At 63.2% G+C, this 26,386-nt stretch overlaps 3 protein-coding genes across 4 annotated transcripts; 1 reads left to right on the top strand and 2 right to left on the bottom strand.

Annotated features, from left to right (window-relative positions):
- The first annotated feature begins 2,401 nt into the window (after positions 1-2,401).
- On the top strand, positions 2,402-6,549 carry SVBP (small vasohibin binding protein). 2 transcript variants are annotated; one of them, XM_071575901.1, is made up of 3 exons: positions 2,402-2,473; positions 4,986-5,107; positions 5,188-6,549. In XM_071575901.1, the coding sequence occupies exons 2-3, from the start codon at positions 4,988-4,990 to the stop codon at positions 5,272-5,274; spliced, it is 207 nt and encodes a 68-aa protein (XP_071432002.1). In that variant the 5' UTR covers positions 2,402-2,473; positions 4,986-4,987; the 3' UTR covers positions 5,275-6,549. The 2 variants fall into 2 exon arrangements, with proteins under 2 accessions (XP_071432002.1, XP_071432003.1); XM_071575902.1 differs by having other exon boundaries at positions 2,468-2,491.
- A 1,236-nt stretch (positions 6,550-7,785) lies between these two features.
- On the bottom strand, positions 7,786-14,897 carry TMEM269 (transmembrane protein 269). The gene is made up of 6 exons (XM_071575900.1): positions 14,707-14,897; positions 12,732-12,879; positions 10,510-10,607; positions 10,282-10,425; positions 8,267-8,467; positions 7,786-8,192 (listed from the first exon to the last, which is right to left on the bottom strand). Exons 1-6 carry the CDS (start codon positions 14,729-14,731, stop codon positions 8,083-8,085), a joined length of 726 nt encoding a protein of 241 aa, XP_071432001.1. The 5' UTR covers positions 14,732-14,897; the 3' UTR covers positions 7,786-8,082.
- A 3,269-nt stretch (positions 14,898-18,166) lies between these two features.
- CELA3B (chymotrypsin like elastase 3B) lies at positions 18,167-23,400 on the bottom strand. The gene is given in 10 exon segments (XM_071576014.1): positions 18,167-18,240; positions 18,765-18,917; positions 18,995-19,140; positions 20,105-20,241; positions 20,326-20,460; positions 21,181-21,278; positions 21,355-21,431; positions 21,528-21,588; positions 21,590-21,691; positions 23,329-23,400. Coding segments are annotated over 10 exon segments (999 nt in total). The 3' UTR covers positions 18,167-18,222.
- Between the last annotated feature and the right edge of the window lie 2,986 nt (positions 23,401-26,386).

A 26,386-nucleotide genomic window follows, 5' to 3' on the forward strand; every position in this document is an offset into this window, starting at 1 on the left:
TGAGGCTGTAGGGTCAGGGAGCTGTAGGGTCAGGGGGCTGTAGGGTCAGTGAGGCTGTAGGGTCAGGGAGCTGTAGGGTCAGGGGGGCTGTAGGGTCAGGGGGGCTGTAGGGTCAGGGAGCTGTAGGGTCAGGGGGCTGTAGGGTCAGTGAGGCTGTAGGGTCTGTGAGGCTGTAGGGTCTGTGGGGCTGTAGGGTCAGTGAGGCTGTAGGGTCTGTGAGGCTGTAGGGTCAGTGAGGCTGTAGGGTCTGTGGGACTGTAGGGTCAGTGGGACTATAAGGACTGGTTCTGTAGGTCACTGGGGTCATACTGGTGGCACTGTGTAGGGCACTGGGGTAACTGGTGTTACTGGTCTCACTGGTGTCACTGGTCTGGTGTCGCTGGTCTCTTGCTGATGTCACTGGTTTCACGGGTCTCTCACTGGTGTCACTGCTCACTCTCACTGCTCTCACTGCTCTCACTGGTCCCTAACTGGAGTCACTGGTCTCTCACTGGTCCCTAACTGCTCTCACTGGTCCCTCACTGGTCCCTAATTGCTCTCACTGGTCCCTAACTGGTCTCTCACTGGTCCCTAACTGGTCTCTCACTGGTCCCTAACTGCTCTCACTGGTCTCTAACTGGAGTCACTGGTCTCTCACTGGTCCCTAACTGCTCTCACTGGTCCCTAACTGGTCTCTCAGTGGTCCCTAACTGGTCCCTAACTGCTCTCGCTGGTCTCACTGGTCCCTAACTGGAGTCACTGGTCTTTCACTGGTCCCTAACTGGTCTCTCACTGGTCCCTAACTGCTCCCACTGGTCTCTCACTGGTCCCTAACTGCTCTCACTGGTCTCACTGGTCCCTAACTGGTCTCTCACTGGTCCCTAACTGGTCTCTCACTGGTCCCTAACTGCTCTCACTGGTCCCTAACTGCTCTCACTGGTCCCTAACTGGAGTCACTGGTCTCTCACTGGTCCCTAACTGCTCTCACTGGTCCCTAACTGGAGTCACTGGTCTCTCACTGGTCCCTAACTGGTCTCTCACTGGTCCCTAACTGCTCTCACTGGTCCCTAACTGGTCTCTCACTGGTCCCTAACTGGTCTCTCACTGGTCCCTAACTGGTCTCTCACTGGTCCCTAACTGCTCTCACTGGTCCCTAACTGGAGTCACTGGTCTCTCACTGGTCCCTAACTGCTCTCACTGGTCCCTAACTGGTCCCTAACTGCTCTCACTGGTCCCTAACTGCTCTCACTGGTCCTTAACTGGAGTCACTGTTCTCTCACTGGTCCCTAACTGGTCTCACTGGTCCCTAACTGGAGTCACTGGTCTCTCACTGGTCCCTAACTGGAGACACTGGTCTCTCACTGGTCCCTAACTGCTCTCACTGGTCCCTAACTGGAGACACTGGTCTCTCACTGGTCCCTAACTGCTCTCACTGGTCCCTAACTGCTCTCACTGATCCCTAACTGCTCTCACTGGTCCTTAACTGGAGTCACTGGTCTCTCACTGGTCCCTAACTGCTCTCACTGGTCCCTAACTGGTCTCTCACTGGTCCCTAACTGCTCTCACTGGTCTCACTGGTCCCTAACTGCTCTCACTGGTCTCACTGGTCCCTAACTGGTCTCTCACTGATCCCTAGCTGCTCTCACTGGTCCCTAACTGCTCTCACTGGTCCCTAACTGGAGTCACTGGTCTCTCACTGGTCCCTAACTGCTCTCACTGGTCCTTAACTGGAGTCACTGGTCTCTCACTGGTCCCTAACTGCTCTCACTGGTCCCTAACTGCTCTCACTGGTCCTTAACTGGAGTCACTGTTCTCTCACTGGTCCCTAACTGGTCTCACTGGTCCCTAACTGGAGTCACTGGTCTCTCACTGGTCCCTAACTGGAGTCACTGGTCTCTCACTGGTCCCTAACTGCTCTCACTGGTCCCTAACTGCTCTCACTGGTCCTTAACTGGAGTCACTGGTCTCTCACTGGTCCCTAACTGGTCTCACTGGTCCCTAACTGGAGTCACTGGTCTCTCACTGGTCCCTAACTGGTCTCTCAGTGGTCCCTAACTGGTCCCTAACTGCTCTCACTGGTCCCTAACTGGTCTCTCACTGGTCCCTAACTGCTCTCACTGGTCCCTAACTGGTCTCTCACTGGTCCCTAACTGGAGTCACTGGTCCCTAACTGGTCTCTCACTGGTCCCTAACTGGTCTCTCACTGGTCTCTCACTGGTCCCTAACTGGTCTCTCACTGGTCCCTAACTGGAGTCACTGGTCCCTAACTGGTCTCTCACTGGTCCCTAACTGGTCTCTCACTGGTCCCTAACTGGAGTCACTGGTCCCTAACTGGTCTCTCACTGGTCTCTCACTGGGTCCCCTCCCGCAGTTCCGTTCCCTCCACCAGGGGGCGCTGTCCCGGCCCGGCCGCGCGTGCTCCCAGGGCGGGCAATCGAGCGCCGAGCGGTGGGAGGGGCCCCGCCGCCATCTTGCCCCGGGCACGGCCCTGCCGGTACCGGAGGGGGGAGCTGTGAGGGGAGCGGGGGATGGGGGGGGGTGTCGGGGGGCACCGGAGGGGGAATGAGGGGCCGGGAGGGCTCAGGAAGCATCGGGGATTTTGGGGCTAAAGGGGGCTGTTTGTGAGGGGCTGGGTGGTTTATGGAGGCTCTGGAATGGGGTGGGTGGTTTGGGGGGGCTCTGGGGTGAGGTGGGGGGTTATTGAGGGGCTCTGGGGTGAGGTGAGGGGTTATTGAGGGGCTCTGGGGTGAGGTGGGTTATTGAGGGGCTCGGGGTGAGTGGTCAGTGGGGGCTCTGCGATGGGGTGGGGGGTTTGTTGGGGGGGCTTTGGATGGGCTTGGTGATTATTGGGGGGCTCTGAATGGGCTGGGTGGTTAATGGGGTGCTCTGGATGGGCTGAGTGGTTAATGGGGTGCTCTGGATGGGCTGGGTGGTTATTGGGGGGCTCTGGGATGGGTTTGGGGGTTAACGGGGAGCTCTGGAGTGGGGTGGGTGGTCAGTGGGGTGCCCTGGGGTGGGGTGGGTAGTTATGGGGGTCGGGGGATGGAGGGGGCCTGGCGGGGCTGTGGGACGGGGGTCTCTGGGGACTGTGGGGGGCTCTGGGACAGGCGGGGCCGTGGGGGGGGGGGGGGGGGGCGCGGCAGCCCTGGGGGTTTGAGGGGCCATTCTTGGGGTTCAGGGTGCTGGTGGGGTTTTGGGGGGCACCCCTGGGGGTTGGGGGTCACCCCTGGGGGTTTGGGGGCTCTCCTGAAGGCTCAGGGTGTCTGGGGGGGTTGCAGAGCCCCCACGGGGCTCGGGAGGTGTGGAGGGTCTCCTATGGGGCTCATGATGTCAGTGGGGATTTGGGGGGGTCACCTGTGGGGGGGGTTGGGGGCTCTGCTGTGGGGCTGAGGATGACAGTGGGGTGCCCCGTGGGCCCCTCAGTTGCCTGGGAGGGGGTCTCAGGCTGGGGGTCTCCTGTGGGGTAGAACTGCAGCCCGTGGGGTCCGTATTCCATGGGCTGCCCAGGGGGTCCCAGGGGGCTGGGCTGGGCTCAGGGGGTCTCAGGGGGCTGGGCTGGGGCCAGGGGGTCCCAGGGGGCTGGGCTGGGGCCAGGGGGCTGGGCTGGGCTCAGGGGGTCCCAGGGGGCTGGGCTCGGGGGGTCCCTGGGGGCTGGGCTGGGCTCAGGGGGTCCCAGGGGGCTGGGCTGGGCTCAGGGGGTCCCAGGGGGCTGGGCTCGGGGGGTCCCAGGGGGCTGGGCTCAGGGGGTCTCAGGGGGCTGGGCTGGGGCCAGGGGGTCCCAGGGGGCTGGGCTGGGCTCAGGGGGTCCCAGGGGGCTGGGCTCGGGGGGTCCCAGGGGGCTGGGCTGGGCTCAGGGGGTCCCAGGGGGCTGGGCTCGGGGGGTCCCTGGGGGCTGGGCTGGGCTCAGGGGGTCCCTGGGGGCTGGGCTGGGGCCGGGGGGTCCCAGGGGGCTGGGCTGGGGCCAGGGGGCTGGGCTGGGCTCAGGGGGTCCCAGGGGGCTGGGCTGGGCTCGGGGGGTCCCTGGGGGCTGGGCTGGGGCCAGGGGGTCCCTGGGGGCTGGGCTGGGGCCAGGGGGTCCCTGGGGGCTGGGCTGGGCTCGGGGGGCCCTGGGGGCTGGACTGGGCTCAGGGGGTCCCGGGGGGCGGGGCTGGGGCCAGGGGGTCCCTGGGGGCTGGGCTGGGCTCAGGAGGTCCCAGGGGGCTGGGCTGGGCTCAGGAGGTCCCAGGGGGCTGGGCTGGGCTCAGGGGGTCCCTGGGGGCTGGGCTGGGCTCAGGAGGTCCCAGGGGGCTGGGCTGGGCTCAGGGGGTCCCAGGGGGCTGGGTTGGGGCCAGGGGGTCCCTGGGGGCGGGGCTGGGGCCAGGGGGTCCCTGGGGGCTGGGCTGGGCTGGGCTCAGGGGGTCCCAGGGGGCTGGGCTCAGGGGGTCGCTGGGCTGGGCTGGGGCCAGGGGGTCCCTGGGGGCTGGGCTGGGGCCAGGGGGTCCCTGGGGGCTGGGCTGGGCTCGGGGGGTCCCAGGGGGCTGGGCTGGGGCCAGGGGGTCCCTGGGGGCGGGGCTGGGCTCGGGGGGGTCCCTGGGGGCTGGGCTGGGCTCGGGGGGTCCCAGGGGGCTGGGCTGGGCTCGGGGGGTCCCAGGGGGCGGGGCTGGGCTCAGGGGGTCCCAGGGGGCTGGGCTGGGCTGGGCTCAGGGGGTCCCAGGGGGCTGGGCTGGGCTGGGGCCAGGGGGGTCCCAGGGGGCTGGGCTGGGCTGGGCTCAGGGGGTCCCTGGGGGCTGGGCTGGGCTCGCGGGTTCCCAGGGGGCTGGGCTGGGCTCAGGGGGTCCCAGGGGGCTGGGCTGGGCTCAGGGGGTCCCAGGGGGCTGGACTGGGGCCAGGGGATCCCTGGGGGCGGGGCTGGGGCCAGGGGGTCCCAGGGGCTGGGCTGGGCTCGGGGGGTCCCAGGGGTCTGGGCTGGGCTCGGGGGGTCCCTGGGGGCTGTGCCGGTCCCGGGTGACCCCCGTGCCGTGTCCCAGCCATGGATCCGGGCGCGGGGGCGCGCAAGGAGCGGCCGAAGGCGCGGGAGGCGCCGGCGCGGCTGGAGAAGGCCCGGCAGAGATCGGCACAACAGGAGCTCAAACAGCGGCAGCGGGCGGAGGTGGGGACGGGGACGGGGTTGGGGGCACAGCCCCGGGCCGGCCCCAACGCCCCTCTCCAACGCCCCTCTCCCAACCCCAGATCTACGCCCTGAACCGCGTGATGACGGAGCTGGAGCAGCAGCAGTTCGACTCCTTCTGCCGGCAGATGCAGAGCGGGGGGCAGTGACTGCGGACCCTCGGCATTTATTGTATCAATAAACTGCCGCCCCCGCCGGCTCCGCCTGGGAATGGGCTGGGGGAGGCTGGAGCGGGGCCGGAGCCACGGCCCCATCCCGATTTCCAACTCTAATTCCCTCCCCAGGGAAGGGTCCTGCCCAGCCTTATGCCAACATTCCCTCTCCGGCCCCATCGTGACATTCCCTGCCGAGTGAAGGATCCTGCCTTGGCCCCATCCCGACATTCCCAGCTGAGGGATTGGATCCTGCCTTGGCTCCATCCCGCCATTCCCAGCTGAGGGATTGGATCCTGCCCTGGCCCCATCCCGACATTCCCAGCTGAGGGGAAGGATCCTGCCCTGGCCCCATCCCGACATTCCCAGCTGAGGGGAAGGATCCTGCCCTGGCCCCATCCCGACATTCCCAGCTGAGGGGAAGGATCCTGCCCTGGCCCCATCCCGACATTCCCAGCTGAGGGGAAGGATCCTGCCCTGGCCCCATCCCGACATTCCCAGCTGAGGGGAAGGATCCTGCCCTGGCCCCATCCCGACATTCCCAGCTGAGGGGAAGGATCCTGCCCTGGCCCCATCCCGACATTCCCAGCTGAGGGATTGGATCCTGCCCTGGCCCCATCCCAACGTTCCCAGCTGAGGGATTGGATCCTGCCCTGGCCCCATCCCGACATTCCCAGCTGAGGGATTGGATCCTGCCCTGGCCCCATCCCGACATTCCCAGCTGAGGGATTGGATTCTGCCCTGGCCCCATCCCGACATTCCCAGCTGAGGGGAAGGATCCTGCCCTGGCCCCATCCCGACATTCCCAGCTGAGGGGAAGGATCCTGCCCTGGCCCCATCCCGACATTCCCAGCTGAGGGATTGGATCCTGCCCTGGCCCCATCCCAACGTTCCCAGCTGAGGGAAAGGATCCTGCCCTGGCCCCATCCCAACGTTCCGAGCTGAGGGATTGGATCCTGCCCTGGCCCCATCCCGACTCCCTGCCAGGGATGAGTCGTGCCCTGGCCCCATCCCAACATTCCCAGCCGAGGGGAAGGTTCCTGCCCCCTGGAGCCGGGGTTTTTCCCGGTGTTTCTCCCGGGGTCTCGCAGCTGCCGGCGCCTCCCGGGAGATCCCGAGTGTTTCCTCAGCGCCAGGTCCGACCTTCGCTTCCTTCCTCCTCCCACACCCTCCGCTGGCCGGCAGCCTCCGCCTTTCCAGAGGCTTGGGATCAAATCCTGCCACCCTCCCCCATCCCTGCCTCGAGGGGGTGAAAATAAAACAGGTTTGGGACGTTCTTGCCCTGCGGCCACAGGAGAAATTCCAGACGGCTCCAGGTGAATCCTGTTCCCAAAGCCCTCTGGAACTTTGATGGGTGGCTTCCCTCCCCCAGCTCAGGGACGCGCTTCCCCACTTTTGGGCTGTGAGGCTCCCTTTGTGAGGAATTCCTCCTGGGCAGTGGGAGCCATCCCTAAATTCCCTGTTCTGCACAGGGAGGGGTTTGGGGGGCTCTGGTGGGGATGATTTCTACATTCCTGTTTCCACAGGGTTTGATGGATCCTTGTGGAGGCAATCCCAAAATTCCCTGTTTCCCCAGGGCTCGGGGGACTCTTGGGAGGTTGATGCCTAAATTCCCTGTTTCCCAAGGGTTTGAGGGGGCAAGCCCTGAATTCCCTGTTTTCCCTGAGTCTGAGAGTCTCTTCCACAGGTGATCCCTCAATTCTATTTCTCCAGGGTTTTGGGTTTTCTCATGGGGTTGATCCCTAAATTCCCAGTCTCTCCAGGCTCTGGGGGACTCTTGTGGGGGGGTTGATCCCTAAATTCCCCATCTCCCCAGGCTTTGGGGGTCTCCTGTGGGGGGTTGATCCCTAAATTCCCCATCTCCCCAGGCTTTGGGAGTCTCTTGTGGGGGGTTGATCCCTAAATTCCTTGTCTCCCCAGGCTTTGGGAGTCTCTTGTGGGGAGTTGATCCCTAAATTCCCCATCTCCCCAGGCTTTGGGAGTCTCTTGTGGGGGGGTTGATCCCTAAATTCCTTGTCTCCCCAGGCTTTGGGGGTCTCCTGTGGGGGGTTGATCCCTAAATTCCTTGTCTCCCCAGGCTTTGGGGGTCTCCTGTGGGGAGTTGATCCCTAAATTCCCAGTCTCCCCAGGCTTTGGGGGTCTCTTGTGGGGAGTTGATCCCTAAATTCCTTGTCTCCCCAGGCTTTGGGGGTCTCCTGTGGGGAGTTGATCCCTAAATTCCCAGTCTCCCTGGGCTTTGGGGGTTTATTGTGGGGAGTTGATCCCTAAATTCCTTGTCTCCCCAGGCTTTGGGGGCCTCTTGTGGGGAGTTGATCCCTAAATTCCCAGTCTCCCTGGGCTTTGGGGGTTTATTGTGGGGAGTTGATCCCTAAATTCCTTGTCTCCCCAGGCTTTGGGGGCCTCTTGTGGGGAGTTGATCCCTAAATTCCCTGTCTCCCCAGGCTTTGGGGGTCTCCTGTGGGGGGTTGATCCCTAAATTCCCTGTCTCCCCAGGCTTTGGGGGTCTCCTGTGGGGGGTTGATCCCTAAATTCCCTGTCTCCCCAGGCTTTGGGGGTCTCCTGTGGGGGGTTGATCCCTAAATTCCCAGTCTCCCTGGGCTCTGGGGCTCTCAGCCCTTGGGATGGGGCTCCCCTTGCCCCGGGATGTGGTGCCAGGCTTTGGCACTCCCCAAAGCTGAGCCTTTCCTGCTGCTCTGATTCCCTTTTCCCTCACCCAGCTCCCAGCACCGCCAGGATGCAGGGGGAGGAAGCAGCACCCAGAGGAGGCTGAGGCCAAGACAGGCTTTACTGGGCTCCAGGCGGGGCTCAGCCCTTGCAGCTCCAGAGGGCGAAGGGGAACACGATGTAGGACGTGGCCCAGGCCAGGCAATAAACGGCGGCCACGGCGACCGGCGCCAGCAGCACCACCAGCACCCCTGCGGAGCAGAGCGGGACAGTCCGTGGGGCTCTGCCCTTCCTGCCCTCCCGGGGGGGTTATCCCCAGCCTTACCTCCAGCATAAACCAGTTTCTTCCAGAGCTGGGACTCCAGGACCCTGTCGTGGGGGTAGGAGCCGCAGTCGGCCATGCCCAGGATCATGGTGGCCGCGGCCACGCGCAGCAGCGCCACGTGGCCCCCCGAGAGCAGGAAGGTGCTGGCCAGCAGGGCCGAGGGGTACGGGCAGGGCAGCCCCCGGTAGGTGAAGGGGATCCCTGGAGGGGGGCACGAGTCACTTGGGGGGCAACACCACAACAAAACCTGCTTTTCCCCCCGCACCGAGGTGGAAGCGGGGCCTGCCCACCAGGCTGGGCAGAGAGGGAAAGAACTGCAGTGACCCCAACCGTGTATCCCCTTTGCCCTCTTTTCCCATCAAAACAAGGGTGTTCCTCCCTTCTCAGCCCCTCGTTTTCATCCCATTTCCCCCTCCTCAGAAATTCATTTCCCCCTTTTTTATCCTATTTCCCTATTTCGCACCTCATTTCCCCCCCTTCCCCCCCTTTCCCCCCCCTTTCTCCCCCCTTTCCTCCCCCTTTCCTCCCCCTTTTCTCCCCCTTTCCTCCCCCTTTCCTCCCCCTTTCCTCCCCCTTTCCTCCCCCTTTCCTCCCCCTTTCTCCCCCTTTCTCCCCCTTTCTCCCCCTTTCTCCCCCTTTCTCCCCCTTTCTCCCCCTTTTCTCCCCCTTTTCTCCCCCTTTTCTCCCCCTTTCCTCCCCCTTTCCTCCCCCTTTCCTCCCCCTTTCCTCCCCCTTTCCTCCCCCTTTCCTCCCCCTTTCCTCCCCCTTTCCTCCCCCTTTCCTCCCCCTTTCCTCCCCCTTTCCTCCCCCTTTCCTCCCCCTTTTCTCCCCCTTTCCCCCCCCTCTCCCCCCCCTTTCCCCCCCCCTTTCCTCCCCCTTTCCCCCCCTTTCCCCCCCTTCCCCCTTTTCCCCTTTTCCTCCTTTTCCACCCTATTTCCCCCTTTTTCACCCTGTTTCCCCCTTTTCTCCCCCCACCTGCTGAGGCTGGAGCAGAGCCCACCCACCAGGTTGTCCCTTGAGAGATCAAACCCAGGGTGCCCCCGCTTCCCAATCCCCTTTTTCACCCCCTTTCCTTCTTTTCCCCCCACCCACTGAGGCTGGAGCGGGGCCTGCCCGCCAGGCTGGGCACAGAGGGAGCCAAACTGGCATGACCCCAGCTTTGCATCCCTGTTTCTCACTTCTTTCTCTTTTTCCAGCAAAACCAGGGTGCCCCCACTTCTCAGCCCCCTTTCCCACCCCATTTCTCCCTTTCCCCCCCATTTCCTGCTTTTCTCCCACCTACTGAGGGCAAACCAGAGCCCACCCCCAGAGCCGAACCAGCGTAACTGCCACTGGTTTTTTCACCCTATTTCCCCCTTTTTTCCAGCAAAACTGCTGTAACCTCCACTTTTTCTTCTTGTTTCTCCTTTTTTTGTCCCCATTTCCCCCTTTTCACCCTCTTTCCCCTTTTTTCCCCCACCTACTTTGGACAGAGCAGGGCCCAACCACCAGAATAGTCAGAGTAAAACCCTTTCTCCCCCATTTCCCTCTTTTTCCAGCAAAACCAGGATGCCCACACTTCTCAGCCCCCTTTTCCACCCTGTTTCTCTCTTTTTCATCCCATTTCTCTCTTTTCCACCCCATTTCTCCTTTTGTGACCCCATTTCCTCCTTTTTCCCCCACCTACTGAGGGCAAACCAGAGCCTGCCCACCAATGTGCCCCAGAGCCACTCCAGTGTGACCCCACTTCCCATCCCTTTTTTTCACCCCTATTCCTGTCACCTGCTGTGACCTCCACTTTTTCTCCCTCTATTTCCTTTTTTTACCTTTTTCCTTCCCATTATTCCTCCTTTTCCCCCACCTGTTGAGAGTCAAACAGAGCCCTCCCACCCGCTCGGCCTCAGAGCCAAACCAGCACGACCAGCACTTCCCATCCCACTTTTTTTGCCCTATTTCCCCTTTTTCCCAGCAAACCCTCCCGTTTCCCTCCCCCTTTCCCCCTTTGCCCTGCTGTGGGGCCCCGGGGCCGCTCTCACCGCTGGAGAAGAAGCAGAGCCGGGCGAACACGGCCAGGACGTAGGCGAGGGCCAGCAGCCCGCCCAGCACGCCCTGGGGCTGCAGCAGCAGCGCCGTGCCCAGCCCGAACGTGGTGAAATCCGCGAAGTCGTCCAGCTTGGCACCTGTGGGGCAGCGAGGGGCAGGTGCCAGGCGGGCCCCGGGCACGGGGGACCCCCGGGTGCCCCCCAGGGGGGTGTCCCACTCACCCAGCGCCGAGCAGGCGTCGAGCTGTCGCGCCACGGCACCGTCGGCCAGGTCCAGGAGGAAGCCAAGCAGGAGCAGCCAGCAGGACAGCTGGTACTGCCTGGGGGCACACGGGGGCAGCCCCCCTCATCAGCCTCCTTTTCACCCCATTTTCCCACCTTTTTGCCCCATTTCCCCCCTTTTTTTCCCCCCACTTCCCTCTTTTTCCCACACCTATTGAGGCCAGAGCAAACCTGCCCACCAGGCTGGTCATAGAGGGAGCCAAACCCCCACTTTGCATCCCCCTTTTTCATCCCATTTCTCCCTTTTTCCAGCAAAACCAGGGTGCCCCTCACTATTCATTCCTCTTTTCACCCCATTTCCCCCTTTTTTGCCCCATTTCTCCCTTTTTTTTGCCCCTTTCCTGCTTCATTTCTCTTTTTTCCCCCACCCATTGAGGCCAGAGCAGAGCCCACCCACCAGGTTGGTCACAGGGAGAGTAAATCCGGGGTGGTTGCCACTTCTTATCCCCCTTTTTCCTCCCATTTCCCTCTTTCCATCAAACCCAGGGTGGACCCCCCTTCTCAGCCCCCTTTTCCCACTTTTTTGCCCCATTTTTACTCCACCTCTGGAGGATGAAGCAGAGCCCACCCATTGTCTTGGTCACAAACTGGCACAACTCCCATTTTTCATCCCCCTTTTTTGTCCTAGTTCACCTTTTTTTCCAGACCCCCTTTCCACCCTGTTATCCTCATTTTTTCCCTTATTTCTCCATTTTTCACCCCTTTCTCCCTTTCTTTCACTCCTACTGAGGCCAGAGCAGAGTTTGGCTACAGAGCAAAACTGGATCGACTCCCAATTTTCAAGCCCCTTTTTCCAGAAAAACTCTGGTCACTCCCACTTCTCATCCCCATTTTCCCCCCTTTCCACCCCCCCATTTTAGATGGAGCAGAGCCCACCCACCACATTGGCCACGGAGAGAGTAAACTTTCCACTTTCCATCCCCTTGTTCACCCTATTTCCCACCTTTCCCCACCATTTCCCTCTTTTGCCAGTAAAACTGGGATGATGCCCATTTTCATCCCCCCTTTTCCCCTCATTCTCCCCCTTTTCACCCCATTTCCCCCCCATTTCCTCCCCACTTCCCTCCTTTTCCACCCTATTGCCCCCCTTTCCCCCCCTTTTTTCCCCCCCATTTTCCACCCTTTTCCTTCCCACTTCCCTCCCTTTTCCACCCCATTTCCCTCTTTTCATCCCCATTTCCCCCTTTTCATCCCCATTTCCCCCTTTTCCTCCCCATTCCCCCCTTTTCCTCCCCATTTCCCCCTTTTTCCTCCCCATTTCCCCCTTTTTCCTCCCCATTTCCCCCATTTTCTCCCCATTTCCCCCATTTTCTCCCCATTTCCCCCCCTTTTCTACTCCATTTCCCCCCCTTTCCTCCCCATTCCCCCCCCTTTTCCTCCCCATTTCCTCCCCTTTTTCCTCCCCATTTCCTCCCCTTTTTCCTCCCCATTTCCCCCCCTTTTCCACTCCATTTCCCCCCTTTTCCTCCCCATTCCCCCTCCTTTTCCTCCCCATTCCCCCTTTTCCTCCCCATTTCCCCCCCTTTTCTTTCCCATTCCCCCCCCTTTTCCACCCCATTTCCCCCTTTTCCTCCCCATTCCCCCCCTTTTCCTCCCCATTCCCCCCTTTTTCCTCCCCATTTCCCCCCTTTTCCATTCCATTTCCCCCCTTTTCCACCCCATTTCCTCCCCATTTCCCCCCATTTTCTCCCCATTTCCTCCCCTTTTTCCACCCCATTCCCCCCCTTTTCCTCCCCATTTCCCGCCTTTTCCTCCCCATTCCCCCCCTTTTCCTCCCCATTCCCCCTCCTTTTTCCTCCCCATTTCCTCCCCTTTTTCCTCCCCATTTCCCCCCCTTTTCCACCCAATTTCCCCCCCTTTTCCTCCCCATTCCCCCCCTTTTCCTCCCCATTTCCCTCCCTTTTCCACCCAAATTCCCCCCCTTTTCCACCCCATTTCTGCCCCTTTTCCTCCCCATTCCCCCCCCTTTTCCTCCCCATTCCCCCTCCTTTTCCTCCCCATTTTCCCCCTTTTCCACCCCAATTTCCCCCCTTTTTCCCTCCTATTGATGCCACAGATCCCAGAGCAGATCCCGACCCCTCCATCCACCTCGGAGACCCCAACCCCACGACGCTCCCACTTCCCAGCCCCCTTTCCCCCTCTTCTGTCCCTGTTTTCCCCACCTGTTGACGCTGCAGAGGATGGAGGAGAGCCCAGCCAGGAGATTGGCCACGGAGAGCCCGTTGGCCGCATTTTTCCGCAGGAATTCCAGCGCCCGCTCCCGTCCCGCTCGCTCGCTCAGCACCAGCTTCTTGGTGGACTGGAAAACACCTACAAACCCCCCGTGTTCCAACCAGGGAGGGGCTGCAGCCCCCCCCAAAAACCAGCAGGTTGGTGCAGGGGCTCCCCCTCCTCAAACCAAAAATCCCCCAAAATCCGTTTAGGAAGCAGCAGGGGGGGGTGTGGGGGGATTTTTTTGTGCTGCCAAAATCCCCCATGGGTGGCCAAAAATGGAATAAAGAGGCCAAAAAAGTGAAGAAACGAAGAAAAGAACCATCAAACAATTAATAAAATCGAGACAAATTAAGCCAAACCCAAGCTTAGACTAAAAGCCAACCCCGGTTTAAGCTCTATGGATCTTAAATACCTATCGGGCTAAGCTTTAGGGAAAGAATTTAAGGGTCCTGTCCTTTGCCCCCCGCCTTTGCCGTGTCCCAAAGCCAGGCAGATCCTTCATCTGAAAGAAAACAGCACGTCAGAGCAAAACAAACCCCCCCAGCCCCCCAGAGCCCCTCGGAGCCCCCTGGGCGCCCCTTCAGAGCCCCTCAGAGCCCTTTGGAGCCCCCTCAGATTCCCCTTGGAGCCCCATCAGAGCCACTTCAGAGCCCCCCAGAGCCCTTTGGAGCTCCCTCAGATCCCCCTTGGAGCCACTTCAGAGCCCCCCAGAGCCCTTTGGAGCCCTCTCAGAGCCCCTCAGAGCCCCCTTGGAGCCCCTTCAGAGCCCCTTCAGAGCCCCTCAGAGCCCTTTGGAGCCGCCTCAGATTCCCCTTGGAGCCCCATCAGAGCCACTTCAGAGCCCCCCAGAGCCCTTTGGAGCCCCCTCAGAGCCCCCTTGGAACTGCTTCAGAGCCCCTCAGATCCCCCTTGAGCCCCTTCAGAGCCCCTCAGATCCCCCTTGAGCCCCTTGGAACCCCTTCAGAGCCCCTCAGATCCTCCCTGAGCCCCTTCAGAGCCCCTCAGATCCCCCTTGAGCCCCTTCAGAGCCCCTCAGATCCCCCTTGAGCCCCTTCAGAGCCCCTCAGAGCACCCTGAGAGCTCCCTTGGAGCCCCCTCGGAGCCCCCTTGGAGCCCCTTCAGAGCCCCCTCAGAGTCCCCTGGGAGCCCCCCAGGTGTGGAAAGCAGGAAGGATTGGGGGTGTTTGAGGGTTTGGGGGATCGGCGGCTCCGGTGCCGCCGCAGGACAAGGAGCGACCTTTGGCCACCGCTCCCGGAGCCGCCGGCACCGGCTGAGCCGGGAAAATCCCCCCTGAGCCGGTGGCTGTGCCGGAGCCAGGGAATTCTGGGGGGCTGAGGCCCTGCTGGGCACTGCGCCTCTTTTTGGTCCCTGGATTTGGGCTCGGGGGGAGTTTGGGGTTTTCCCAATGGGGTAAAACCTGTCGAGTTTGGGGTTTGCTGTGCCCATCCCTGCCCTTCCCAGCCCTGGGCAGCCGCAGGGCCGTGGGAATGTTCCGGAGCTGCCGCGGCACCGATGGGTGTCACAGTGCCCGGGCACTGCCGTGGCACCCCAACTTGCCCATTCCTGGCATTTCTCACCCCAAAACCAAAGCCCTGTTCAGGGAGGGAATTGCTCAGCCCTGCGCTGCTCCCACTGCTTTTAGTACCACTTTTGGGGAAAAACACGGGCATTTTGGTACTGCCCAGGTAATGCCCGTAAGTGTTGCGGGGGTTGTGCCCCCGGGGGTGTCTCAGCCCCCCCGCAGGGCACAGAGAAAAGGGGCTCAACCACAGGAATTGCAAAACCCCCCAATTTTTTGTTGCTGATTCATTTTCCCCTTTTCTGCCCCAATAGCCCTGATTTTATTATGATCCCCCAAAAAAGCTGATTGTTCGGGACGGGGGCGCCTCGCGCAGGGGTGAGCGGGGCGAGGGTGGCACTTACCGACCGGCGGGGACACCATCCACATGGCAGCGGTGGCAGCGGCGGCAGCGGCGACGGTGACGCCCCGGGAGGGGAAACTGAGGCAGGGGCTGCTCCCGCGGGAGCCGCCGCGTTATATAAGGAAAAGCCGCTCGGGCTGAGTCAGCCGGCGGGGGTGGGTCCGGCCAGAGGCCACGGGCACGGACACGGGGGGTTCGCGGGCCACTGGCACCACCGGCGAGGGAGGAGCTGCGCCGGGGGCCACGCCAGGCTCCCGCCACCCCTGCCGGCCCCCGGTGCCCCTGCCAGCCTCCCGGTGCCCACGCCAGGTTTGCAGCGCTTGTGCCAGCCCTGCAGCTCCGGTGCCAGGCTCAGAACAGCCGTGCCAGGCTCACAGCACTCATGTCCAGCCACAGCACTGGTGCCAGGCTCACAGAACCCACAGCGTGCCCACAACAGCCATACTGGGCTCACAGAACCCACAGTGTGCCCACAACACCTGTACTGGGCTCACAGCACCCACACAGTGCCCACAGCACCCACAGCATGCCCACAGCACCCACAGCATGCCCACAGCACCCACAGTGTACCCACAACACCCACAGCATGCCCACAGCACCCACACAGTGCCCACAGCACCCACAGCATGCCCACAGCACCCACAGCGTGCCCACAGCACCCACAGTGTGCCCACAACACCTGTACTGGGCTCACAGAACCCACAGCGTGCCCACAACAGCCATACTGGGCTCACAGAACCCACAGTGTGCCCACAACACCTGTACTGGGCTCACAGCACCCACACAGTGCCCACAGCACCCACAGCATGCCCACAGCACCCACAGCATGCCCACAGCACCCACACAGTGCCCACAGCACCCACAGCATGCCCACAGCACCCACAGCATGCCCACAGCACCCACAGTGTACCCACAACACCCACAGCATGCCCACAGCACCCACACAGTGCCCACAGCACCCACAGCATGCCCACAGCACCCACAGTGTACCCACAACACCCACAGCATGCCCACAGCACCCACACAGTGCCCACAGCACCCACAGCATGCCCACAGCACCCACAGCGTGCCCACAGCACCCACAGTGTGCCCACAACACCTGTACTGGGCTCACAGCACCCACACAGTGCCCACAGCACCCACAGCATGCCCACAGCACCCACAGTGTGCCCACAACACCCATACTGGGCTCACAGAACCCACAGTGTGCCCACAACACCTGTACTGGGCTCACAGCACCCACACAGTGCCCGCAGCACCCACAGCATGCCCACAGCACCCACACAGTGCCCACAGCACCCACAGCATGCCCACAGCACCCACAGTGTGCCCACAACACCTGTACTGGTCTCACAGCACCCACACAGTGCCCACAACCCCTGTTTTGGACTCACAACACCAGTATCAGGCTGGCAGCAGCCACTCCAGGCTCACAGCACCCATTCCACACCCAGGGCACCCATCCCACACTCCAGCACCCATCCCACACTCATGGCTGGGCTCACGCAGCCCATCCCAGGATTGCACCACCCACACCAGGATCCCAGCACCCATATCCAGCTCCCAGCACCCACACCAGGCTCCCAGCACCTGTACCATGTTTTGTGTCACCCATGCCACGCTCACAGCACCCACACCAAGCTTTGTATCACCCAGGGCAGTCTCACAGGCCCATCCCATGCCCAGAGCACCCATCCCACACTCACACCACCCCTGCCATGCTCACAGAACCTGTGCCAGGTCTGTACCACCTGTATCAGGCTCACAGCACCTGTGCCGTGCTCGTAGGACCTGCACCAAGCTCCCAGCACCTGTGCCAGTCTCACAGCACCTGTGCCAGGCTTGTAGCACCTACACCAATCTCACGGCCCCCACACCAGTCCCAGACCCCCCACACCAGTCCCATATCACCCACACCACTCCCACAACCCCCCCTCCAGCCCCCTGGCACTGCCACACCCCTTCCCCTGCACCCGCTGCCACCCGGGGCCGTCAGCACCCTACAGGCATCACCCCCCGCTGCCATCCCACCACCAATCCCCGCCGGTGGCACCGGGGGTGGGGTCACAGATGGTGCCCCCCACCCTGACCCCTGGGCTGGGCTGGGTCACCCCCGACCCCACCCGGGGCCTCTGGTGGGTGGCCCCACCTTGTGCAAGAGTGTCACGAGCTGGGGGGGCTCGAATAGCCCAGGCGGGGGGCACGGGCCGAGGGCACGGGCGGGGGGCACGGGGCGGGCGCGGGGCCACGGCCGGCGGGGCAAAGGTCCGCGGGGACGCGGTGACGAGGGGCCCATAAACTTATACAGCCCCGGCGCAGGAATTTTCCACCCGGATCCCGGCGGGACTCGGGGGGTGCCGCAGCACCCAGGGGCGCCCGGGCGGGGTGGGGGTGCAGGGGTGCCCCATCGGGGGTCCCGGGGTGCCCCGTCGGGGGGTCCCGGGGTGCCGGTGACGGCGGGGCCGCCGCTCAAAGGGCTCTTTGTTCCCAGTCACGCGCCGGTGGCGGCGGTTGCGGAGCGACGGGAGGGACACGGGCACGGGCACCCGGCCCTGGGGCACCCGAGGGGGCACTCCGGGACCGGGGGGCACCTCGGGGCGGGCACGGCCCCGGGGGAGGGGCGAGCACATCGCCGGTGCCCATCGCCGCGGCGTCGGGGCACGTGGGTGAGGCCACCCCGGTGTCCTCAGGGCACCCCCAGGCACGACATCTGCGTGTCCCGCGGTGCCCGTGACACCAGGGTGGCTGTGCCTGTGACTTCTGGGCACAGTGGGGTGCTCATCCCTCTGGCACCGGGGTGTCTCTGGGCGTGCAACCCCGTGGCACCTGAGTGTCTGTGGGTGCCTGTCCCTCTGGCACCTGGATACCCAGTCCTGTGGCACTTGGATGTCTGAGGGTGCCCATCCCTGTGGTGTCAGGGCTGCACAGGGCAAACCATCCCTGTGGTGTCTGAGGGTGCCCATTCGTGGTATCTGGGTATCTGTGAGTGCCCATCCCGGTGCACCTGGGTACCCCCACCCTGTGGAGGCTGTGAGTGCCCAACCCAGTGGTGTCCGGGCACCTGTGGAGGTCTGTCCCCGTGGCATTATGGCTGTGCAGTTAAACCACTCCTGTGGCACCTGGGTGCCTGTCCCTGTGGTGTCTGGGTGTCTGTGAATGCCCATCCCTGTGGCACCTGGATACCCAGTCCTGTGGTGCTTGGATGTCTGAGGGTGCCCATCCCTGTGGCATCAGGACTGCACAGGGTAAACCATCCCTGTGGCATCTCTGCCACTGGGTGCCCACCCCCATGGCATCTGAGTCCCCCACCCTGTGGTGTCTGGGTGTCTCTGGGTGCCCACCCTTGTGATATCTGGGGCACCTCTGGGTGCCCATCCCTGGTGCCATCCCCTGGCAGCTGCACAGTGTCCAGTGCCCCTCCCCACCCCTCCAGCACAGGGACACGGTGGTGCCATCAGTTGGTGGTTTATTTGCCCAGTGCCAGGCTGGGGGGTCGGTGACAATGACGCTGCCACGCTCAGTTGTCCCTCATGGTCTGGAAGGGAGAAGCCACTCAGGGTTGGGAGGCAGGAACCTGGTACCCCAAAACCCCAACCCCCTGGTACCCCAACACTCTGGTACCCCAACACCCCAACACCCTGGTACCCCAACACCCTGGTACCCCAACACCCTGGTACCTCAACATCCTGGTACCCCAACAGCCCCATATCCCAACAGCCCCATATCCCAACAGCCTGGCACCCCAACACCCCAACACCCCAGCACCTGAACACTCTGGCACCCAGTGCCATAGCACCCCAATAACCCAGAACCTCAGCACCCCAGAGCTCTGGTACCGCATTGCCCTGGCACCCTCAGGCCCTGGTATCCCAGTTCCTTGACACCCTGGCACTCTTGTACCCCAATTCCCCGGTAATCTGACACCTTGATATCCCAATTCCCTGCCACCCTGCCACCCCAACACCTTGGTACCTCAGTTCCTGACACCCTGACACTAGTATCCCAATTCCCTGCCACCCTGGCAGCCCAATACCCCAGTTCCCACCCACCCGTGCCCACCTCTGCGATCCAGTCCTCGAAGGCGGACACGCGGGTGAACACGGTGGGTTTCTTGGCAGCGTTGCAGCCCAGGGCAGACACGAAGCTGGCGATGCCGTGCACCTCCCAGGTGCCATCCTCAGCCTGGCAGTTCAGGGGGCCCCCGGAGTCTCCCTGGCGTGGGGACAGGGGGTGTCAGCACTGTGGGGACCCCGAGTGCCCCCCCCATCCCATGCCACCCCGGTACCCACGTTGCACCCGGCCTTCTCGGCGCCGCCGGCGCAGATCATGGTGTTGCGGATGGCCAGGGCGCCCCACCAGTCGGGCTGTGTGCAGTGCTCATAGTCCACCACGGGCAGCTCTGCCTGCTGCAGCCGATCCGGCAGCGGCCCCCCAGCTGGGGGGGGCATCAGGGGGGGCGGGAGGCACCCCGGGGGCTGCCCGGGGCTCCCATCCCACATCTGCCCATCACCAGCCACCATCCCTCCATCCATCCATCACCAGCCACCATCCATCCATCCCTCCATCCCCGGCCACCATCCTTCTGCCATCCACCCATCCATCCATCCATCCATCCATCCATCCATCCATCCATCCATCCATCCACCCACCCACACATCCATCCATCCATCCATCCATCCATCCATCCATCCATCCATCCATCCATCCATCCATCCATCCACCCATCCATCCATCCACACATCCATCCATCCATCCATCCATCCAGCTGTCTGTTCATCCATCCACCATCCACCCGTCCATCCATCCATCTATCCATCCATCCATCCATCCATCCATCCATCCATCCATCCATCCACCCATCCATCCATCCATCCATCCACACATCCATCCATCCATCCATCCATCCATCCATCCATCCATCCATCCATCCATCCATCCATCCCTCCACCCATCCATTCATCCACCATCCAACTATCTCCCAATCCCTCCACCCACCTCTCCAATTATCTCCTCACCCATCCCTCCACCTTCCCATCCATTCCCAACCTTCTCCCCATCTCTCCATCCCCCATCCCTCCCTCCATTCCCCATCCAGCCATCTCCTTGTCCCTCCACCCACCTCCCAAACCATCTTCCCATTATCCCTCCACCTCCCCATCCATCCTCAACCATTTCCCCATCTCTCTATCCCTCAGCCCTCCATCCATCCTCCCTCTGCCCACCTCCCCAACCATCTCCCCATCTATTTCTCCATCCTCCATCCCTCATCCCACTGTTCATTCCCCATCCAACCAACTCCCCATCCCCCCATGCACCTCCCCAAGCATCTCCCCACCATCCAACCATCCCCCCACATCTCCTCTTCCCCCCGGTCCTCCCTCTCCCTGCCCCGCACTCACTGGTCAGCCTGCCCCAGCCGCTGAGCACGCAGGGGTACCCGTTGGGCAGGATGGAGCCGGCGGGCGGGAGCCGCCCCAGCTGCACCTCTGCCGAGAGCACGGCCGGGCGCTGCAGCTTCATCAGGGCGATGTCATTGCTGCGAGCGGGACATGGGCAGGGGGTCACGGGGGGTCACCAGGGGGTGACAGTGTGCCCAGCCCCCCCAGGGCACCCCGCTCACCCGCAGGCCGCGCAGAAACTGAGCCACTTGGGGTGCACGAAGATGTCGTCGGAGTTGACGGGGATGCGCTGCTCGGGGCCCTCCCCGCTGCCCATGTCGTACTCGCCCAGCACCACCTGGTACGTGCGCGATTTCCTGCCAGGGACGGGGGTCAGCGAGGCGGGAGCCCTCCGGCACCACCCCCTCCCTGCACCCGGCACCACCCCTGCACCCAAACCCCCCTTCCTGCACCCAAACCCCCCTTCCTGCACCCAAACCCCCCTCCCTGCACCCCAAACCCCCTCCCTGCACCCAAAACCTCCTCCCTGCACCCCAAACCCCCTCCCTGCACCCAAAACCTCCTCCCTGCACCCAAAACCTCCTCCCTGCACCCAATCCCCCCCCTGCACCCAAAACCTCCTCCCTGCACCCAATACCCCCCCTGCACCCAATCCCCCCCCTGCACCCAAACCCGTCTCCCTGCACCCAAAACCCCCTCCCTGCACCCAAACCCCCCCCCCAGCGCCCAAACCCCCGTCTCTGCACCCAGAACCCCCTCCCTGCACCCCAAACCCCCTCCCAGCACCCAAACCCCGTCTCTGCACCCAGAACCCCCTCTCTGCACCCATTCTGCGTTGCACAGCACCCCTGCACCCTCTGCATCCCACTACACATCTCCAGCACCCCAGGACCCTCCTGTACCCCCCTGCACACTCTCCATGCACCAACCCCCGCCCCCCACACCCCTCCATGCACCCACCCCTGCACTCCGCTGCACCCTGAGCCGCTCTGCACCCTGTAGCCCCCTGCGCCCCTCCCGCATCCTCCCCGCGCCCCTCGCCCCTCGCCGCGCCCCCCGGTGCCCGGTGCCCTCACGAGATGCAGTGTGCCGCCGTCATCACCCAGTTGGCAGCGATCAGGGTGCCCCCGCAGGTGTGGTGGAAGGCGCCGTCCCGCTCGTACTGCAGCGAGATCTGGGGGGAGGACACACCGCGGTGGGTGCCAGCGGTCCCCCCGTAGGTGCCACCCCCCCGTGCGCTGCTCCCTCACCTGCCAGGGCCAGCTGTAGGGCTCCGCATCCTGCCCGTTCACCACGCGGGAATCCGGCAGCACCGCGGCGCGGACACCTGCGGGACACGGTCCCTGTCACCCCCCTGCCACCCCCTGCCACCCCCCGGGCACCCCCGAGCCTGGGGACACTCAGCGGGCAGGGGACTCCTCACCGCCGGCCACCAGCAGCAGGACGAGGCTCAGCATCGCGGCCATGGCTCGGTCTGGGTGTCCCCGGGGCCCCTGCCCGCCTTAAATCCCCCCCGGTATCGGCGGCACCCAAGGGCACCCCTGGGAATGGGCACCCGGTGCCCAGCTGGGTGCTGGGGGTGCTGGGCTGGGGGGTTAAACATTAACCTTGGCCTTGGGGAGACGTGGCACTGGCACCCAGCCAGGGGGGACCCCACAGCCCCCAAACCCCCCTGCCCCTGCTGTCCCCCACTGCCTTTGTACCCTCCGTGTGCCCCCCAGAGTGCCCCACGGCTCCCATAGCCCCTGTGATCCCTCTCTGTGCCCCCATAGCCTCTGTGCCCCCCCAACTTCTATGACCCCTCTCTGTGCCCCCCATAGCTCCTGTGCCCCCCCTAACCTCTATGACCCCTCTCTGTGCCCCCCATAGCCCCTCTGCCCCCCATAGCACCCATGACCTCTCTGTGCCCCCCATAGCCCCTATGACCACCCCTGTACTCTCATGACCCCTACAGGCCCCCTGTACCCTCATAGCCCCCAGACCCCTGTGCCCCTGGTGACCCCCTCTGCCCCCTCGCCCTGTTTCCCCATAGCCCCCACAATCACCCTCCTGCACCCCTCTGTACCCCCCTTGTCCCCACATGGCCCCCATGGCCCCTCCCAGACCCCGTAGCCCTTGTGCCCCTACAGCCTCTGTAGCCCTCCCGTGCCCTCAGAGCCCTTCCACACACCCCATGCCCTGGTACCCCCATAGCCCCTGTAAACCTCCATGTCCCCATAGCCCCCCACACTACCCTATGTCCCTGTGGGTGCCACCCACAGACTCTGTAAACACCGGGGTCCCCTCTGCCCCCCTAGCCCCCTTCCCCCTGTGTCCCTGCTGGCCCCCTCTGGCCTCAAATATCCTCCCCACCCCCTCCCAAACTCCAGAGCCCCCAAACTCCCACAGCCCCTGTGACCACCTCTGTACCTCCATAGCCCCCAGGCCCCTGCTGATCCCACATGGCCCCTCAGCCCTTACAGCCCCCACGGACTGTACGGCCCCCACATATCCCCCCTTTCAGACCCCACAGCTCCTACAACCACCCCTGTGTCCCCATCACCCTCTAACCACTCCAGTGCCCACCACAGCTCCCCATACCACCATGCACCTGGTGCCTGACAGCCCCCCTATAAACCCTTGTGTCCCCCATAGCCCCATAAACACTGTCCCCCCTATAGCCCCCCTATATCTGCCCTGTTCTTTGTGTCCCTTATAGCCCCCCTACTGCCACACTCGCTGGTACCCACACAGCCCCTGCAGCCCCCTCTGTGCCCCCAGAGCTCCCTCATAGCACCTGGTGCTCCCTGTGCCCACCCCACCCCCCGGAGACCCTGTAACCCCCCAGTGTCCCCTATAGCACCCCACCCCTGGGACCCCACAGCCCAAACCCACCACTCCATAGCCTTGGTAACCCCACAGCCCCTATAGCCCCCTGTGCCCCTCACAGCCCCCATAGCCCCCTCCTCATTTCCTCATAGCTCCTACAGCCCCTATAGCTCCCCTGTGCCCCCATAGCCCCTCCATACCACCCTATGCCCCCGGTGGCCCCCACAGACCCTCTAAACTCCTGTGTCCCCCATCGCCCCCACCCTTGGTACCCCATAGCCCTCATAGGCCCCCCCGGGCCACCATAGCCCTCGCCCACTGCCCTATACCCCTTGTCCCCCCATAGCCCATATAGCTGCCCCTGTGCCCCCATAGCCCCCATACCCCTGCTCTAGTACCCACCATAGCCCCCATACCCCCCCTGTCCCCCCATAGCCCCCATACTCCCCCGTCCCCCCATAGCCCCCATACCCATCCTGTCCCCCCATAGCCCCTATACCCTCCCTGTCCCCCCATAGCCCCCATACCCACCCTGTCCCCCCATAGCCCCTATACCCCCCCTGTCCCCCCATAGCCCCCATACCCCCCCGTCCCCCCATAGCCCCCATACCCACCCTGTCCCCCCATAGCCCCTATACCCCCCCTGTCCCCCCATAGCCCCCATACCCACCCTGTCCCCCCATAGCCCCTATGCCCCCGCCCATATTTCCTCGCCCCTATAGCCCACCATGCCCCCCTTAGCCCCCCATACCACCCTATGCCCCACAGACCATCTAAACCACTGTGACCCCTATAGCCCCTTGCCCCTGTTACCTCCACAGCGCCGGTAACCCTCCCCATTCTCCCCACAGCCCCTCACAGCCCCCCTGTGCCCCCCATAACACCTTATGTCCCTGGTGGCCTCTGTAGACCCTACAAACCCCTGTGTCCCCTATAGCCCCCTTTCTGTGCCCCCATAGCCCCTTCCTGTGCCCCCAATAGCCCCCTTCCTGTGCCCCCAATAGCCCCTTCCTGTGCCCCCTATAGCCCCTTCCTGTGCCCCCATAGCCCCTTCCTGTGCCCCCCTATAGCCCCTTCCTGTGCCCCCATAGCCCCTTCATGTGCCCCCTATAGCCCCTTCCTGTGCCCCCATAGCCCCTTCATGTGCCCCCTATAGCCCCTTCCTGTGCCCCCATAGCCCCTATAGCTCCCCTGTGCCCCCATAGCCCCTATAGCTCCCCTGTGCCCCAATAGCCCCCAAACGGCCACACTTGCCCGAGGGCTGCGAGGTCTCGTGTCACCTCTATGTCCCCGTGGGCCCCTCCCTGCCTGCGGCTGTGCCCCAGTGCTGTGGCACAGAAGGGGGTCTCCATGCCCACCCGGGTGCCTGTGGTGGGCACAGAGGGGTCCCTGGTGCCCCCACGCACCCCCGAACCTGTGGAAGTTCTCACAGGTTCCCCCCTGTGCCCTGCTCTATGTCTATAAAAATTTCTAGAGGTGACACCCATGTCCCCTCTGTCCCCCTGTGCCCCCCTCTGTCCCCACACACACCCGTGTCCTCATAAAAGTTCCCAGTGGTGTCCCACACCCTCCCATGTCCTTGTGAAAGGGACAAGAGGTGACCCTCGTGTCCCCTCTGTCCCAACGCACCGCATGTTCCCATAAAAGTCCCTACAGGTGCTCCACAGTGTCCCCACGAAGCTCCGTGTCCCTAAAAATTCCAGGAGTGTCCCCCCGTGTCTTCCCCAACCGTTGTGTCCCAGGAGTGTCCCACGGTGTCCCCACGCACTCCCGTGTTCCCATAAAAGATCCCGGGAGTGTCTCCCACCCCTCCGTGTCCCTGTGCCAATTCCCAGAGCCGCCCCACGGTGTCCCCACGCACCTCCAAGTCCTTGTACAAGTACCTGGAGGTGCCCCAAGGTGTCCCCACGCACCCGCCTGTCCCTGTAAAAGTTCCCGGCGTGTCCTCCCGTGTCCCCACCCGCCCTGTGCCCTCCTAAAATTCTCAGGGGTGTTCCAAGGTGTCCCCACGCACCCTCGTGTCCCTGTGCAGGTTCCCAGGGGTGTTCCCCCATGTCCCCACACCCCACGGCCCCATAAAAGTTTCTGAAGGTGCTCCACGGTGTCCCCACACATCCCGTGTCCCTGTAAAAGTTGCCAAGGGTGTCCCTCGTGTCCCCACGCACACCCGTGTCCCAGTGCAAGTCCCCGCTAGTTCCTAGAGGTGTCCCCCGTGTCACTGTAGACGTTCCCAAAGGTGTCCCCCACGTCCCCGTGTCCCAGTGCAAGTTCCCAGAGCTGCCTCGCGGTGTCCCCCGTGTCCCTCCTTGTCCCCACGCATCTCGTGCCCTTGTAAAAGTTCCCAGAGGTGTATCCCAGTATCATTTTCCACTCGTGTCCCCAGAAAAGTTCCCAGAGGTGTCCCGAGGCGTCCCCACGCACCCCGTGTCCCTATAAATGTTCCCAGTGGTGTCCCCACACACCCTGTCACATCCTACAACTTCACAGAGGTGACTCCCCGTGTCCCCACGCACACCCGTGTCCCAGAGCAAGTCCCCACTACTTCCTAGAGGTGTCCCCCATGTCCCTGTAAAAGTTTCCAAAGGTGTCCCCCACGTCCCCGTGTCCCAGTGCAAGTTCCCAGAGCTGCCCCGCAGTGTCCCCCGTGTCCCTCCTTGTCCCCACACACCTCGTGCCGTCGTTAAAGTTCCCAGGGTTGTGCCGCAGTGTCACCCCCCACCCACGTGTCCCGAGAAGAGTTCCCAGAGGTGTCTCAAGGTGTCCCCACGAACCCTCGTGAACCTGTGCAGGTTCCCGGAGGTGCCCCCCAAGTCCCCACGCGCCCCATGTCCCCTTAAATGTTCCTAAAAGGGCCCCACGGTGTCCCCACGCACACCTGTATAAGTTCCCGGGGGTGTCCCCACGCACGCCGTGTCCCGGAATAAGTTCTCAGAGTTGCCCCACGTGTGTCCCCGTGTCACTCTGCCCCTTCCCCGTGTCCCCATAAAAGTTTCCAGGGGTGTTCCCGTGTCTCCGTGCATATTTCCAGAGGTGTCCCACGGTGTCCCCCGTGTTTCCCGTGTCCCCACGCACCCCATGTCCCTGCACACGTCCCTGGGGGTGTCTCTGTATCCCCCCGCAACTTCCCTGTGTCTCTGCAAACGTTCCCAGGGGTGGCTCCGTGTCCCAGTTCCCCAGAGGTGTCCCACGGTGTCCCCACGGCACACCCGTGTTCCCTGGAAAAGTTCCCAGAGTCGCCCCCCAGGCCCCCCAGTGTCCCAAGTCCGCGGGGGTGTCCCACGGTGTCCCCACGCACACTCGTGTTCCCTGGAAAAGTTTCCAGAGTCGCCCCCCGTGTCCCTCCAGACGTTCCCGGGGTGCTCCTTCCAAAGTTCCCAGAAGTTCCTAGAGTCGCCCCCCGTGTCCCAAGTCCACAGAGGTGTCCCACAGTGTCCCCGTGGGATCTCTCCCGTGTCCCCCCGTGTCCCCCAAGTC

This window comes from Pithys albifrons, chromosome 22 (genome assembly GCF_047495875.1).
Source record: "Pithys albifrons albifrons isolate INPA30051 chromosome 22, PitAlb_v1, whole genome shotgun sequence".
Lineage (NCBI taxonomy): Eukaryota > Metazoa > Chordata > Aves > Passeriformes > Thamnophilidae > Pithys > Pithys albifrons.